Source organism: Tauraco erythrolophus, chromosome 27 (genome assembly GCF_009769465.1).
Source record: "Tauraco erythrolophus isolate bTauEry1 chromosome 27, bTauEry1.pri, whole genome shotgun sequence".
Classification (NCBI taxonomy): Eukaryota; Metazoa; Chordata; class Aves; order Musophagiformes; family Musophagidae; genus Tauraco; species Tauraco erythrolophus.
In genome coordinates this window covers 5,475,720-5,489,873 of record NC_141491.1, presented here as the reverse complement: position 1 = coordinate 5,489,873, position 14,154 = coordinate 5,475,720, and the positions used below count along the sequence as shown (strand labels likewise).

The window sequence follows — 14,154 nt, the reverse complement described above, 5'->3', positions numbered from 1 at the left end:
TCGTTCATGGAGAAGGGGGATCAAGCGTCCGCCAGCCCAGAGGGGTGTCCCCAAGGCATGGGGTGATGGAGACCCTTCTCCCAGTGCTGCTGTTCCCACCGGCACTACAACACCCTTGGGGTAAGGCAAAACCGACTCATCCTCTGTTGACCCCTTCCCTGTCCAGGTCCTGCTGATGAAGAGGAGGTGAGGCCCGAGCTGTAGCTCAGACGGGTGCCATTCCCTGCGGGACACTCATCTTCTCCCCCATCCCAGCCCTCGGGGCCACGCAGAGCCATCCCAATGCCGAAGAACAGCAAAGTGACGCAGCGGGAGCACAGCAGCGAGCACGTCACCGAGTCGGTGGCCGACTTGCTGGCCCACGAGGAGCCCGTGGACTACAAACGCAGCATCCTCAACGTGACGGGAGAGTCCTGGGACAAGCAGAAGGATGGAGATGAGGAGCTGGATGCGGAGAACCGGCCGGCGTGGAACAGCAAGCTGCAGTACATCCTGGCGCAGATCGGCTACTCCGTGGGGTTGGGCAACGTCTGGCGCTTCCCCTACCTCTGCCAGAAGAACGGAGGAGGTGAGAGATGGGGCTGAGCCCTTGGAGAAGGGGGTTATGGCCCAATCCTGCCCCGCCGCACGCCGTGGTGTGGATCTTGGACCAGGGTGGGTGTTATTTGGGTTCTGAAGGTGGGAAGGGGCAGCCAGGAGGTGCTCGGTGCCGCGCGTGCGTCAGCGTGGAGACGCAGGAACCTCCGGGATGGCGTCTTCCTGAAGGGTGCGAGCCTGACTTGCTCCCGAGTCCAGGCGAAGCCCAGGCTGGGAGCCAGGATTTGTCGCTGCAGCCCCTAATTCCTGTTGGGGCAATTTGGAAACTAAGGGGTGAAAAAAAAGAAGAGAGTCTCCTTCTTTTGAAGGACGTGACGTAGGCTCCAACCCCTTCCCAAACCCTCCTCCCATCCCACCCCGTACTCCCTCCTTGGGCATCCAAGAGCAGCCTGGAGAGCCAGGTCTCTTCCAGCTGTGCCAAGACCCGACGCCCTTCGTGACACGGATGAGGGATCCCAATCCAGCCCTGGCGGCCTCTCCGCCGCGGCGATGGGAAGCAGCCGAGCGGCTGGACGCAGCCAGGCTCAGCCCCGGCTTTCCCCGCTCCCCTGATTGCAACTCGCCGGGTTCCCGGTGCCGCATCCTTCCGTGGCACCCCCGGCCCCAGGAGCTGAGGAGCCTTCGGCGCTCTCCGTAATTGAAACATCTCCGGAGTCATCTTCGCGCTGAGTCGGGGGGCTGCTCGCACCCCGCCGTCGCCCTCCCTTCCCGCCTGGGATGGAGCGTGCTGCGGCAGGCTCCCGCATCCCGATGGCTCCGCGGTGTCCTGGTTGGGATCCAGGAGGTGGGAAGCAGAGCCTGGGGTGAAGTCAGGACTGGGATTCATAGATTCATAGATTTCTAGGTTGGAAAAGACCTTAGAGATCATCGAGTCCAACCGTCCCTAATCCCCATTAAACCATATCGCTAAGTAGATCATCCACCCTATTCTTAAACACAGCCAGGGATGGGGACTCAACCACTTCCCTGGGCAACCTAACCTATGGATAGATCCATATGGCCCTGTTGGCCCTGGGCTGGGACTGCTGAGTAGGTTTTCCCCATTAAATGAGATCGGGAACCAGCTCAGACCCATGGTGAGCACTTAACTTGGCTGTGCCTCAGTTTCCCCACTGGCGCAGCAGTCAATGACTACCTGTAATCAGTGCAACGAATGAAACGTTCTCAGTTTCTTCTGAGGTCTCTGCTGTCCCGTATCTTTGTGGGGTTTCAGCCTCAGCTGTCTCCGGTGCTGGGCAGCGGCGGGGGCAGCTGGTGTTCCCCGCCTGGGATTCATCCTGCTGTGTTCCTTGGCAAATGCGGGGCTGAATTCGCTGTCTCTGGCTGGGGGGTGGCATTAAGCAGGTGATTTTAGGCAAAAAGCCAGACGGGATGTGAAGTGGGGACAGGGAATTGAAGCTGAGACCCGCTGCCGTGGAGGAGGTGGGTGTGCTGGGCTGGAACCCGGCACCTCGGCCCCATCCTGCGGTGGGATATGGGGGTGCTGAGCCGGGCGGGGACTGGGACAAGCGGCTGGTTTGAGGAGCTCCTGGCTATTTGGTAACATCTTCCTGCAGCAGATCTCAAGAACGGCTTCACAAGCTGCCCCCAACCATCGCCCCGATTTTACAGGTGGGGAAACTGAGGCACGGAGCTTGAACAGCAAATTACTCAAGTCCCATCTATTTTTTTTTCCTTTTGGCCAAGTGGCATCATCTCCCCTGTCCTGTGGGGCAGACTGATTTTCCTACCTCTTCTTCTCACCACGTTTAACCCTCTTGGCCCCATGGCTGGGCTTCCCACGGGCTGTGCCAGACAGACGGACGCGGGAGCTGGGGAGTGATGGACAAAGCACTCCTGGGTGTGCTGAGCAGCCCTGGGAACACGATGGCACCTGCTGCCTCCTCTCCTGCTGCCCAAGCGGGCGGCTGCGGGGGAGAGCGGCTGCGTGCTGGTACCAAGATGGGCCGGAGCCAAATTTCCAGGACTCGGTGTGCCGGGAGCTGGCGCGGGCTGGCAGCGCTGCCCGCTGAGCGCGGCGATGCACGGGCGTGAGCTGGTGCCCGTCTTTCCCGAGATCACAGGAAGAAAGTCTCCGATGTCGGACAAATTTGCATCTGGTGTCCATCTGTCTTGTCTCCGTCCGTCCGCAGGTTGAGGTGCGGATGCCCAGGATGCTCGTGGTCCTTCCCGAATCACACCGGGCTCCGGCTCTGCCCAACTCCGGATCACCCTGAGCTGCCACATCTTAATTTATCTCCCCACCCACATTTCTAACACATCAATATTCCCTCCCGCTCGGCTCAGCACCCTTATTACAGGCTGCACCGCTTTGTGGCACCGCTGCTCGGAGCAGCACCAGCTGCCACATGTCCTGCCCGGGACTGGGACATGATGGTTGTCACCGGGGCTTAAATCCAGCCGGGAATTTACCCAAAGTAGCCAGGCTTCAGCTTCGGCTCGCCCGCTGTCCCGCGTGCCGCGTGCTCCGTGCCTGGTCCTCAGCCCCTGGCAGGAGGTTGGCGTAATTCCTCAGGCGGGTGCTGCCGCGGGAGTCACCGCATCCTTGATGGGCATTGGGTTCCGCTTCGGGAACTGCTGATTTCTCTCCGGGCTCCTCGATTAAGCAGAGATTAACCGTGTTTCTAATCTGAGCCCTTTCCACCCCTACCAGAGGACCACGCGGTGAACGCCGCTGCCAGGGGGTGCGGGTGGGCGCGGGGGGCTCGGCTGTGCTCGGACACGCGTGTGCGGGCAGGACGTGGGTGACGAGGAGGGGTCCCGCCTTGTCCGTGTGTCTGCGGCGGCTGGGAATGCGTGGGTGTCCCCGTGGGTGGGCTCACGGAGGGGTCACCTCGCCTGTGGGGCGATGTGCCTGTGCGGCTGCGGAGCGTCGTTGGGCACGTTGGGGTCTGTCCGGTGGGCACCCACACTGGCAGGGGATGTGTTTGCTCCTCACCGTGGCTTCTCGGCTGCCCAAGCGCTGATCTGCCTTCCCAGATCCGTTGGAAATGAACCGATGGACCAGGCAGAGCCTGTTCCAGCTCTGCCATGTCTGTCCATCCCTGTCTGTCTGTCCTTGGCTGCATGACACCAGGCAGAGACGGGTCCGTGATGAGCTTCTGTCCCCTGCCAGGTGCCTACCTGGTCCCATACCTGGTCCTGCTCATCATCATTGGGCTCCCCCTCTTCTTCCTGGAGCTGGCGGTGGGGCAGCGCATCCGGAGGGGCAGCATCGGCGTCTGGAATTATATCTGTCCTCGCCTGGGGGGCATCGGCTACGCCAGCTGCCTCGTGAGTGCACCCATGGGTCCCCTCGGGGTGCCTGGGATGGCTTTGCAAGCTGCAGAGCCGGGGGGTGGCCTGGAAGGGGACCTCGAGGAGCCACACGAGAGGGTTTGAGAGGTCAAGCCCATCTGTGGGGCTGGGGCTGGGTGGGAAGGGACCCATCCCTTGATCCCAGCAGCCCCGCTGCCCCCCCCGGGGGTCCCTGCCCAGCGAGAGGTGTGTTGGAGACAGTGTCCCTGCCCTGTCATTTAATCCCGTGTCCTCCTTCCTTCCCCCCAGGTCTGTTTTTTTGTCGGCCTCTATTACAATGTCATCATCGGCTGGAGCATCTTTTACTTCTTTAAGTCCTTCCAGTACCCTCTTCCCTGGAGCGAGTGCCCCATCGTGAAAAACGGCTCGGTGGCCGGTAAGGGGCGGCTGCCAGCACAGGGGGAGGGAGCAGTTCCTGGGGAACGGGGGCTGTGGGACACGGGGAACCACCAACATCTTGTACCCATCATAGTTTGGGGACACCAGGGGTTGAGGTGTCTCCTGGGGCACTGGGTCCTCTCTGGTCCAGCTGCTTTGACCATATGGAGATGTTTCCCTTCATTTGGATGAATCTCTCCCCATGGGGTCTGTCCCGACTGATGGGATTTGGTTCCTTTGGGGATCCTCCAGGTTGTCTTGGTGTTTGGGGCCAGGGTCTGACCCAAGACCATGGAGGGAGGCAGCGACAGCCAGGCAGGGCTCACCCGGCCACTCCACCAGTGAGACACTGATGGAGCTAATGGTGTTTAACAGCATCTGAACATCTCCTTGGGACGCTCCAGGAGGTTTTACAGCAAATGCAAACATCTCTCCCTGTATTTAACATCTTATTTTCACCTGACAACAGCTTTATGTCCTGTCTCTTCTTTTTCTTCCTAAAAATGAGCCCCATTAATTCCTGTCCCTTAGTTTCCAGAGGTGCACGCCTTCCCTGGCTGGCTCCAGCAGGTCTTTGACACTAATTGATGTTCATCTCTTAAGAGGTAGTGGATGATTCTCCTCCAGCCCCCTCACGTTCTCCTGCCTCTGCTCGGTTGCAGTTGTGGAGACCGAATGCGAGAGGAGCTCGGCTACCACCTACTTCTGGTACCGGGAGACCCTGGACATCTCCAACTCCATCTCGGAGAGCGGGGGGCTCAACTGGAAGATGACCCTGTGTCTGCTGGTGGCCTGGAGCCTTGTTGGCTTGGCCATGATCAAAGGCATCCAGTCCTCTGGGAAGGTGGGTATTGGTGGCCACCTGAGCCTGGATGGGCTCTGTCCTCGAGGCAGAAACCTCCTGCCTGGACCACACTCTCCTGCTCTGATCTGAGATGGCTGGAGGACTCTGTGTCCCCTGGAATGCTCACACCCACTCCGGAGTCAGGGCCATCTCTGGGGGGATCCAGAGTAAGATCAAAAGAGGTTGTTGGGAAGAGGTTTAGTCCAACTGACAGCTGCAGCCGTGGCCCAGGGCTCAGCCACATCAGGCTACCCAGATCGCCTGCCCAGCCCCTGGTGCCCACCATCGCGATGGAAGCTCATAAGATGTAGGGGTGAGAGCTGAGCCCTCATCGTGGGGGAGCACTGGGACTCTGCGCAGGAGAAGCAGGGCAGGGAGGAACAGCAAAGCTTCAGGAGAGGGATGCCGTTAGCTTGCAGAGACTGTTGATGTTACAAGTAAGGCTGTGTAAGCAGCGGGGTCAGATGCAGAAGGGTATGGTCTCCTGGGACACTTGAACCATCCCTGTCTCCAGATGGGCTGGAGACATCTTTACGGCGTCTTCACCTTCAGCAGCATCAACGGAGTTTTCTCTCTTAGGCGTGTCCAAGCACTCTGCAAATCCACCCGAGCTTCAGTGCTTGTAGCATCTTTCACTGCTTGAGGAGCAGACCTCATGTTGGGGAGGTCTCAGCCCCTGTTGAGGTGTCCTTGAGGTTGGATGGGAGGTGGTTGAGCTCAGCGGGCCGTAGATGAGGTTGCGCCCCGCGTTGTGTCCCTCTCGCCCTAGGTGATGTACTTCAGCTCCCTCTTCCCCTACGTGGTGCTGGTTTGCTTCTTGGTGCGGGGTCTTCTGCTGCGCGGGGCAGTGGATGGCATCATGCACATGTTCACACCCAAGGTAAGAGTCTCCAAGCCCAGCAAGCTCCTAGCAGGTTCTTCTCCCGGCTGGTCACACCCTGTTTTCCTGTATGCTCACCACCCCAAAAATAAGAGTACCAACCCCAAACTACCCTGGAGATCCTGGTATATCACTGGGATTTGCCAGCAGCACCCTCAAGACGGGGTATGGCCAGGACAGCCGAGAGCTTCACAGACTCACCACCCTGGGGCTGCTTTGAGCCTTGGCATCGCTCCTGTCACCTTTAGGTGCCCAGATGCCAGGGTGGGGGTGTGAGGGTGCCCGAGGCGATATATTTTAAAGACTTCATCAGAAGATGCTGGCTGGCAGCAAAACCTCTGCTGGTGGTATGCATCCGTTAATTAACCAGCTAATTAATTAATTAAGCAGAGATGTAGATGAATCAGCTCAGCCGGCGAGGCTGTTAGAAGATATTAATTATGATCTCTTGATGAATGACGCTCGGAGACCTCCAGCCTGCAGCTTTGGCTCGCAGGAGAGGGGGCATGAGGTTGGGGGGACAGGAGGTTAAACAAACCCACCAGCCAAGATGTTTGATTTTGAGTTCTCCAGGTGCCCCAGAGGCAGGAGATGGCCAGGGGAGGATGGAGACCCATCGCTGGGTGGCACGTGACTCCTTTGGGTGTGAGGACCGGGACACAAGCTCCCCAGGACAGCTGGGTAGTCCACTGGGCAGCTGTAGGGCTTTGCACTGGGAGATCGGGCACCCAGCTTGGGCTCTGGGGCAGATAGAATCATAGAATGGTTTGGGTTGGAAGGGACCTCAAAGATCATCTAGTTCCAACCCCCCTGCCATGGGCAGGGACACCATGAAGCACCCAGAGACATGACCAGGCCAAACCTTCACCTGCCCTTCTCCGTGCCTCAGTTTCCCCCTCTGTGAGAAAGAGAAAAAGGACCTATGACTGCTGAGTAACGCAAGACCTGATAGTGGTAGGTCAAAGCATGCCCATGGCAGCTCCAAAACCATCTTTGGTTGTAGGCACAGCAGCCTTTGAATTTAACTCTGGCTCCACTGGGATGAGTTGTGGGACCACCAAACCACGTAACTTCTTCTTCTTCTGTCTCTCTTCCAAGCTGGACAAGATGCTGGACCCCCAGGTGTGGCGGGAGGCAGCTACGCAGGTTTTCTTTGCCTTGGGCCTGGGCTTTGGGGGGGTCATCGCCTTCTCCAGCTACAACAAGCAGGACAACAACTGCCACTTCGATGCCACGCTTGTTTCCTTCATCAACTTCTTCACGTCTGTCCTGGCCACCCTGGTTGTGTTTGCCGTGCTGGGCTTCAAGGCTAACATCATGAATGAGAAATGTGTGGTGGAGTAAGATCTGTTTTTCCCTCTGTTTGGGGTGGACAGGTCTTTGCTACTGCTGGTTGTGGTGGGTCTGGATGCAACAGAGTAAATGGTCTGGAGCTGGGTGATACTGTGTTTTGGTGGACCCAAGTTCCTGATGGTCAAGACCTGGATCTCTGGAGATGTCCCGTTGTAGCTGAGGCGCTTGGGTATTTAGCTGCTCCAACCTAAAATCCAGCTCTAAGATGGTCTCTTACTCTGCAAATTGAGGGTAAATCCATCATGTCTGGTCACATCGCCTGGGTTTCCCCCGGTTTCGACTCATCGTAGGGTCCACTGGTCTGCAAGGCTCAGGGAGCTGCTGTGCTGTACCCCGGAAGCAGCTGGAGCAATGTGAGCTTGTGCACCTAGAGTTATCTTTAGACCGTGAGCTGCATCCGTAAAAGTCCAGTGTGGAGTCCCAGAGCAGGAGAGAAGCCACAGCAGCATGTGGCTGAGAAGGAGGAGCAGAGAGCCCATTTGTTGGTGTCCCTCCATCTGTGTCCTCGGTCATATGGCCTAACGCAATGTGTCCTTACTCCTTGGGAAATTGCAAAGAGGTCCTCTGACTGGGACCTGGGGACCGTGACATGGAGAGGTTCGTCCTGCCTGGTGCAAAGGGCTTCCATGGTCAGGCCCCATCCTCCGCTCTGGGAGGAAGGGGACATCTCTGGATGACCAGGTTCTGCTCTCCCTTAGGAATGCTGAGAAGATCTTGGGCTACCTGAACACCAACGTGCTGAGCCACGACCTCATCCCACCCCACGTGAACTTCTCCCACCTCACTGCCAAGGACTACAACGAGATGTACAGGGTGATCATGACAGTGAAAGAGGGGCACTTCAAAGAACTGGGCTTGGATGCCTGCCTGTTGGAGGACGAACTCAACAAGGTACCTGGTGGCATGTCTGGTAGGACTAGGAGGTCACCTATCCCATTGCCTCTCTCTGGTGGGAGCTGCTCTACTTGCGTCACTCCTGGCACATGGATCTGGAAAAACTATTTTTAGAGACTTTTTAGGGATGAGGATTCCCTGTCCCTCTGGTCTTCCTCAACACACAGTGGTCCTTCCTGGGGGGGGTGGAAGATCTGCCCATGGCAAGTGTAGCAGGGTCATCACCGTTTCCAGGCCGGGGTGCCAGACTGGATTTTTCTTTCCTCAAAGAGTGGTTCAGTGCCACAAGAGAGACCTGAGGCATGCGGGGGCTTGTAGGCTGTGTCCCTGACATGTTTCTCCTCATCTTTTGGTCCTCTTTCCCGCTGAACAGTCGGTGCAAGGAACTGGCCTGGCCTTCATTGCCTTCACGGAAGCCATGACCCACTTCCCAGCCTCACCGTTTTGGTCCGTCATGTTCTTCCTGATGCTGATAAACCTGGGATTGGGGAGCATGATCGGGACCATGTCGGGCATCACTACGCCCATCATCGACACCTTCAAGGTGCGGAAGGAAGTGTTCACAGGTGAGGTCTTTTCTCCTGCAACCTCCTGGGGAAGGGGTGGAGGGTCCCCGTTGCCCTGGGGGGTCACTTCAGAAGAGCGTGGACGCGGCAGACGTGTACTGGGCCCAGTTAATGCAGGGAATGGACCTCATGGTGGAGGCCTTGGTTCCCCTTGGGGTGCTCTGCTGACTATGCCCATTTGCTCCCCGCAGTTGGTTGCTGCATCTTCGCCTTTCTGGTGGGACTCATCTTTGTGCAGCGCTCTGGGAATTACTTTGTCACCATGTTTGATGATTATTCAGCCACGCTGCCACTCACAGTCGTGGTCATCCTGGAGAACATCGCTGTGGCCTGGATTTACGGCACCAAGAAGTAAGGCGTTTGTACAACAAAAAGACTAACTGCGCTGTAACTCCTGGCTAAAAAAAACCCACCTCCTTCCACCTCTTTTCCAGATGACTTTTTCCCCAGGAGGGCAGCTCTGATGGAGCAAATGCCCCAGGGGATCCTTGACCCTCTGCTCTGCCCTAGGTGTAACCCAGCCCCTGGAGTAGGTCCTTCTAGCGGGTGTCTGGTGTTGGTTATGGTGCTCTGTCACTTGTCATTACCCTTTTGTCTGAGGTTTCCAGGTCCTTCTGGAAGGAGACCTTGTTCTCCCCAGTGCCTGTTCCTGTTGTTCATAAGTTGGCCAGAGCAAGGGAGGTTCTGGCTAATGTTCAAATGGCCTTTCCCTTAGGAGGTTCCCAACCAGTTCTATAGGCTTGAGGGAGGCATAGATGCTTGCCTGGGTCAGCTGGGCTCTTCTTCATGCCCTGCCTTGGGTGTAATACACAACGGGGGCTCCTGGGAGGGAGTTTTCTCCCTTGGAGGCTGGGAATGGCATGGCTCCATCTCTTCTTCTCGGCAGGTTCATGCAGGAGCTGACGGAAATGCTGGGTTTCCGGCCCTATCAATTCTACTACTACACCTGGAAGTACGTCTCTCCCATCTGCATGGCCGTGCTCATGACTGCCAGCATCATCCAGCTGGGAGTCAGCCCCCCGGGCTACAGTGCGTGGATCAGAGAGGAGGTGAGCACAGCTCCCTTCCCCACAGCCACCTCCACCCCAGGTCCAGGCTGAGCAGAGGGCAGCTGAGAGCTGCACACCACCCTGCTCTTCCCAGCTCTGCTCATTTCTCCTCTCCTCTCCTGCTGGCAGACGTCCTGCCTGTGGCTCCTTGTCCTCTGCAGGCAACCAGATTTGTCCACGCAGACCAGGAGTCTCCAGCCATTTCTGACCACAGGCTGAAGTTTGAGGTTGGATTTGGGTTTGCTTCCACAGCTACACGTTGTGTGCAGGACCATGTCCTTTACCTTGGCTTGAACCCACCTTCTCATAGCTTCCTGTGGTCCCCCTGAGGGTGAAGCCTGGCAGGAGGCAGCAGGAATTGCCTAGCACTTAGGAGATGTTGTACCTGGTGTGCATCACCTTTTGCTCTAACAGCCCCTTGACACCAATATCTGTCTCTTCCAGGCTGCAGAAAAGTTCCTTTTCTACCCAACCTGGGCCATGGCTATTCTCATCTCCCTGATCATCCTGGCGTCCCTCCCTCTGCCTCTGGTCTTCATCCTCCGGCAGTTCCACCTCGTCTCGGACGGCTCCAACGCCCTCTCCGTCACCTACAAGAAGGGCCGGATGATGAAGGACATCTCCAATTTGGAAGACAACGACGAGACCCGCTTCATCCTGAGTAAAGTGCCCAGCGAGACCCCGTCCCCCATGCCCACCCATCGTTCCTACCTGGGTCCCGGGAGCAACTCCCCCATGGAAATGAGCAGTGCCCCCAACGGACGGTACGGCAGTGGGTACCTACTGGCCAGCACCCCAGAATCCGAACTGTGATGGTTGCCTGCTGACCACCCCCACAAGGAGAGGAGGCCACTGGGGAGTGGATCCTGGCTGTCCAGGCAACAGGAAAATTAATAAATAAGGAAGATGAAGAAGAAACCCCTCTTAAAACTCATAACCAAAAGCAGCCGTTTCTAAGGTGACATTGGGAAGAAGGGACTGCAGGAGGGGCAGGACTCCTCTGACAACCCTCGTCTGCAAGGCAGGACCCCCCCGGGCTTGTCTTTGGGGAAGGGAGGAGGAACCAGAGATGCTGAGGTGTCTTTCCAAGAGTTGTTCTCACGCAGCTCAAATCTGAAGTGAAGAACCTATCTTTTTTCTAAGCAGCTGATGTTTGGAAGAAGGACCTGGCGTCAGGTGGGAAGCCAACCACGCTTCCTCCTGCCACCCAGCGCTCTTCCCTCCCCGTCTGTTGTCCTTTAGCCGGGAGGAGTCATGGCCTTATTCCAACGAGCACAATTAACCATCGATGTTCATAGCACAAAAAGGTGCTGCTGTTGTCACCATCGTTGTTGTTGTTGTATCTCCTGTAGTTTTTATAGCTGTGGACGCACCCAAATAACCCCCAAAATTTTGACCAGGGTTGGCAGGGAGCAGCGCGGGGCTGGCTGAGACGTTGGCGATCTGCGAGACCACAGATGGTGGATCCTTGGTACCTGTTTTGTCACCACCAGCATGGGGACGGCATCTGTGGGTTGTTCCAAGAGACGGAGATGTCACGTCCGCGGGACGACGCGGTTGACACGCTCCATGGTTGGGCGGTTGTCTGGTTGTCGTGCTGAGTGGCAGAAGGACCTCCCAAGTGAGGGTTGGTTTGGATGTGTGAGCATGTGTGGGGTCTGGATAGGGTCACTGTGATGGGGGGTCAGGAGCGCTCTCCTGGAATTCCTCCTGACATGTGAGATGCTCTGCTGAACCAAAATCCCTGGCATGGTGATTGTCTCCTCTTGCCACTCTCTTTAGATGTCCCCAAGCAGAGGAGCTGTGGGGCATCCAGCCCTACCGCAGTCCTGGTTTAGCTCTCAGGAAACCACCCCCTGACTTCACCTCCCTTACACCCACCAGTTGGGGTGAGCTGGGCAGTGGTTGTCTCCGGGCACACGTCCTCATTTCTCATAGCTTCAAGCCGGGGGGGTCTGCGTTGCCTCCTGTTGCACCTCCGCAGGGGCTCCCCAGCCTTTGGATGGGGGCAACCAGCTCTTGGGAATGGCAGGGCTAGGCTGAGCAGCAGTTATGGAGCCAGTGCCAGGTCCCAGTGTCCCCACTAGCCCTTGATCCAGCCCCGTGAGCCCTCGCTAGAGCCCAGGGGCCTCCATCCTCCCCATCCATGTTATCTGGGGACCAAATTAACGTGACCTTGTGTTATTTGTCCCCAGGCTGGGAGAAATAACATAAGGTTAGATCCCAACTAGGAAAAGTTGGGATCTCCCAGCTCAGAGTCTTTCCCACTGGGAGTGAAGATCATTTCCCTGAATCCTACACGTAGCCGAGCATTTCTGTCAAGGGTACCAGTATTATGGGGTGTCTTCCTCCTTTCCCCATGGGGACAAGGGTGCAGCAGCCTGCTGGCACCCTCTTTCCCTCTCAGCACGTTGCTTTGGCCTCCAAAAGGAGCTCCTCATTCTCGGCCCTGCTGGACTTAGACCATGCAGGATGGTATTTCAAGCCAGTTTGAAGGCCAAGTTTGTAGGTCCTTGTCCACGAGCCCTTCTCTCTTCTGCTTTCCCATCAATGGGTTTTCTTCCATCTCAATTCTCCTTTCACTGGGAGGTGAAGGCAGGAAGTACCTGGTCCGTTCGCCGCATCCTCGACTTCTCTGAGCACCCCTGGGGCCAGGAGGTCCCTCCCAGTGACGTTTCTCTTGTGGGTTGTGATCCTTTATTTATAGCCCTTCTACCATGGCCTCGGCTGGTGACCAGGAAGACTCTTCCTGGACCATTAGCACAAGCCGTTCGTTAACTGTTTTTTACGGGGGGGAAACGGAGGTGGGGACTGAACCAAAGCAGCTCGGTCTTTGGTGGCTCCGAGAAGCACAAGGCCCGTGCGGTTGGGATCAGCCATGCTCTTGGCTCTCCTCCAGCCATCCCCGCTTCGCCATCCCCTCCGCTGTCTTTCTCCTTCCTCTGTCCATGCAGAGGGACGGAGAGACATCCACATCCCATCGTCTCCAAATGGGAGAAGCACAAAACCCATGGCATTAGGCAAGATGTTCCCTCCCATCTCTTATTTCTCCCTCTGCCCCCAGTTGCCTCCAACCAACCAGCAAAACAGAGGAGGAACCAAATCGTTGCCCAACGTCACCTTCCCGATGCCCCTGAGCCCGTGGGCCGGATTCCTACCGTAGCTCCCATGGAGTTAACGGAGCGGGACATCTCCCGTAGCCGAAGTCCTTCATCCCATCCGCTCCCGTTGCATGATGCTCCTCCGAGCCCGGGGGGAAGGATCCGGCCCTCTGTCTCTCCCAGCCCCATTCCCAAACCAGCCAGGGAGGCGTCCGCTTCCCTCCCCTCTTCTCGCAGCGTCGATAAAGAGTCGGAGTCAATCAGAAGGTAACAAAAAGCTATATTATTTTATATATATGTATAAAAAATATACGGAGAGAGGAGATGGAATAATAACCGAGAGATTCTCGATTTCCATTGTATATTTATTCTGTAAATGTCACTGTAAATGCTGTTAAATGACAAACCGTATTCCCAAGTGGCCCGTGACCTATTCTCATTCCCAGTGCTGTACAGATCCATTCTCCGTGCAGGACAGGCCATATTTTTACCTTTTTATTTCTTGTGCGGGGTGGGTGGTCGTCCCCCACCCAGTCCCAGGGCATCCGGCTGCCCTGGGCATCCAGCGGAGAGGAGGAGGAGGAGGAGGAGGAGGGACGACACCTTTATTTTTATCCGTGGAAATACTGTTATTTCTTCGTGGTGTTTGCTCGGTGTTAGACCACAGGGTGGGTTTTTTTTGGGGGGTGTGAGTGTGTGTATGTGCGTGTGTGCGTGTTAAATTCGACGTGCTCCGTGTCGTCGCCGTGTGAGCGTGCGCGTGTCCGTCCATCGGGGGCCGTGCGCGTGTCCGTGGATGTGGTTTTGTTCGGGATTTGCTCCTCGCTGTACTCAGTCACTTTTGGAGCCTGCAGGGGGTGGGGGGGAGGTTTCTCCCGCTCGCCAGGGCAGGTTCTCCCTCCACGCACCTTCTCGGGGTCCCAGGCTGCGGATGGGGCCGACCCCCAGTGGCTTTTAGCCCTAGGAATCACTTTTTTTCCCTCTTTTTCTCCACGGAGGCACAGGGAATAGCTGCTAGTTGTGAGCACAGGCACTTTTTAGTTTTCCTCCGGGCCGCGGGAGAAGGAGGGGGGAACTGCTGCCAATATTCCTGTCCCCCCACATCAGCTCCCAGCTCAGTTCCCAGCCCGGATCCTGCTGCTTGGAGCAGGACGGTGTCCCTGGCTGGGGGACAAAGAGGTACTGGGGAGATCAG

The 14,154-nt window shown here is 57.0% G+C and overlaps 1 protein-coding gene across 2 annotated transcripts; it reads left to right on the top strand.

Moving 5' to 3' along the window:
- Positions 1 to 282: 282 nt before the first annotated feature.
- Positions 283 to 10,671, top strand: SLC6A17 (solute carrier family 6 member 17). 2 transcript variants are annotated; one of them, XM_086627172.1, is made up of 11 exons: positions 283 to 568; positions 3,713 to 3,870; positions 4,144 to 4,270; positions 4,935 to 5,116; positions 5,886 to 5,996; positions 7,095 to 7,336; positions 8,048 to 8,240; positions 8,617 to 8,809; positions 9,001 to 9,160; positions 9,696 to 9,858; positions 10,303 to 10,671. In XM_086627172.1, exons 1-11 carry the CDS (start codon positions 283 to 285, stop codon positions 10,669 to 10,671), a joined length of 2,184 nt encoding a protein of 727 aa, XP_086483298.1. The 2 variants fall into 2 exon arrangements, with proteins under 2 accessions (XP_086483298.1, XP_086483299.1); XM_086627173.1 differs by having other exon boundaries at positions 8,048 to 8,247; positions 8,627 to 8,809.
- The last annotated feature ends 3,483 nt before the right edge of the window (positions 10,672 to 14,154 follow it).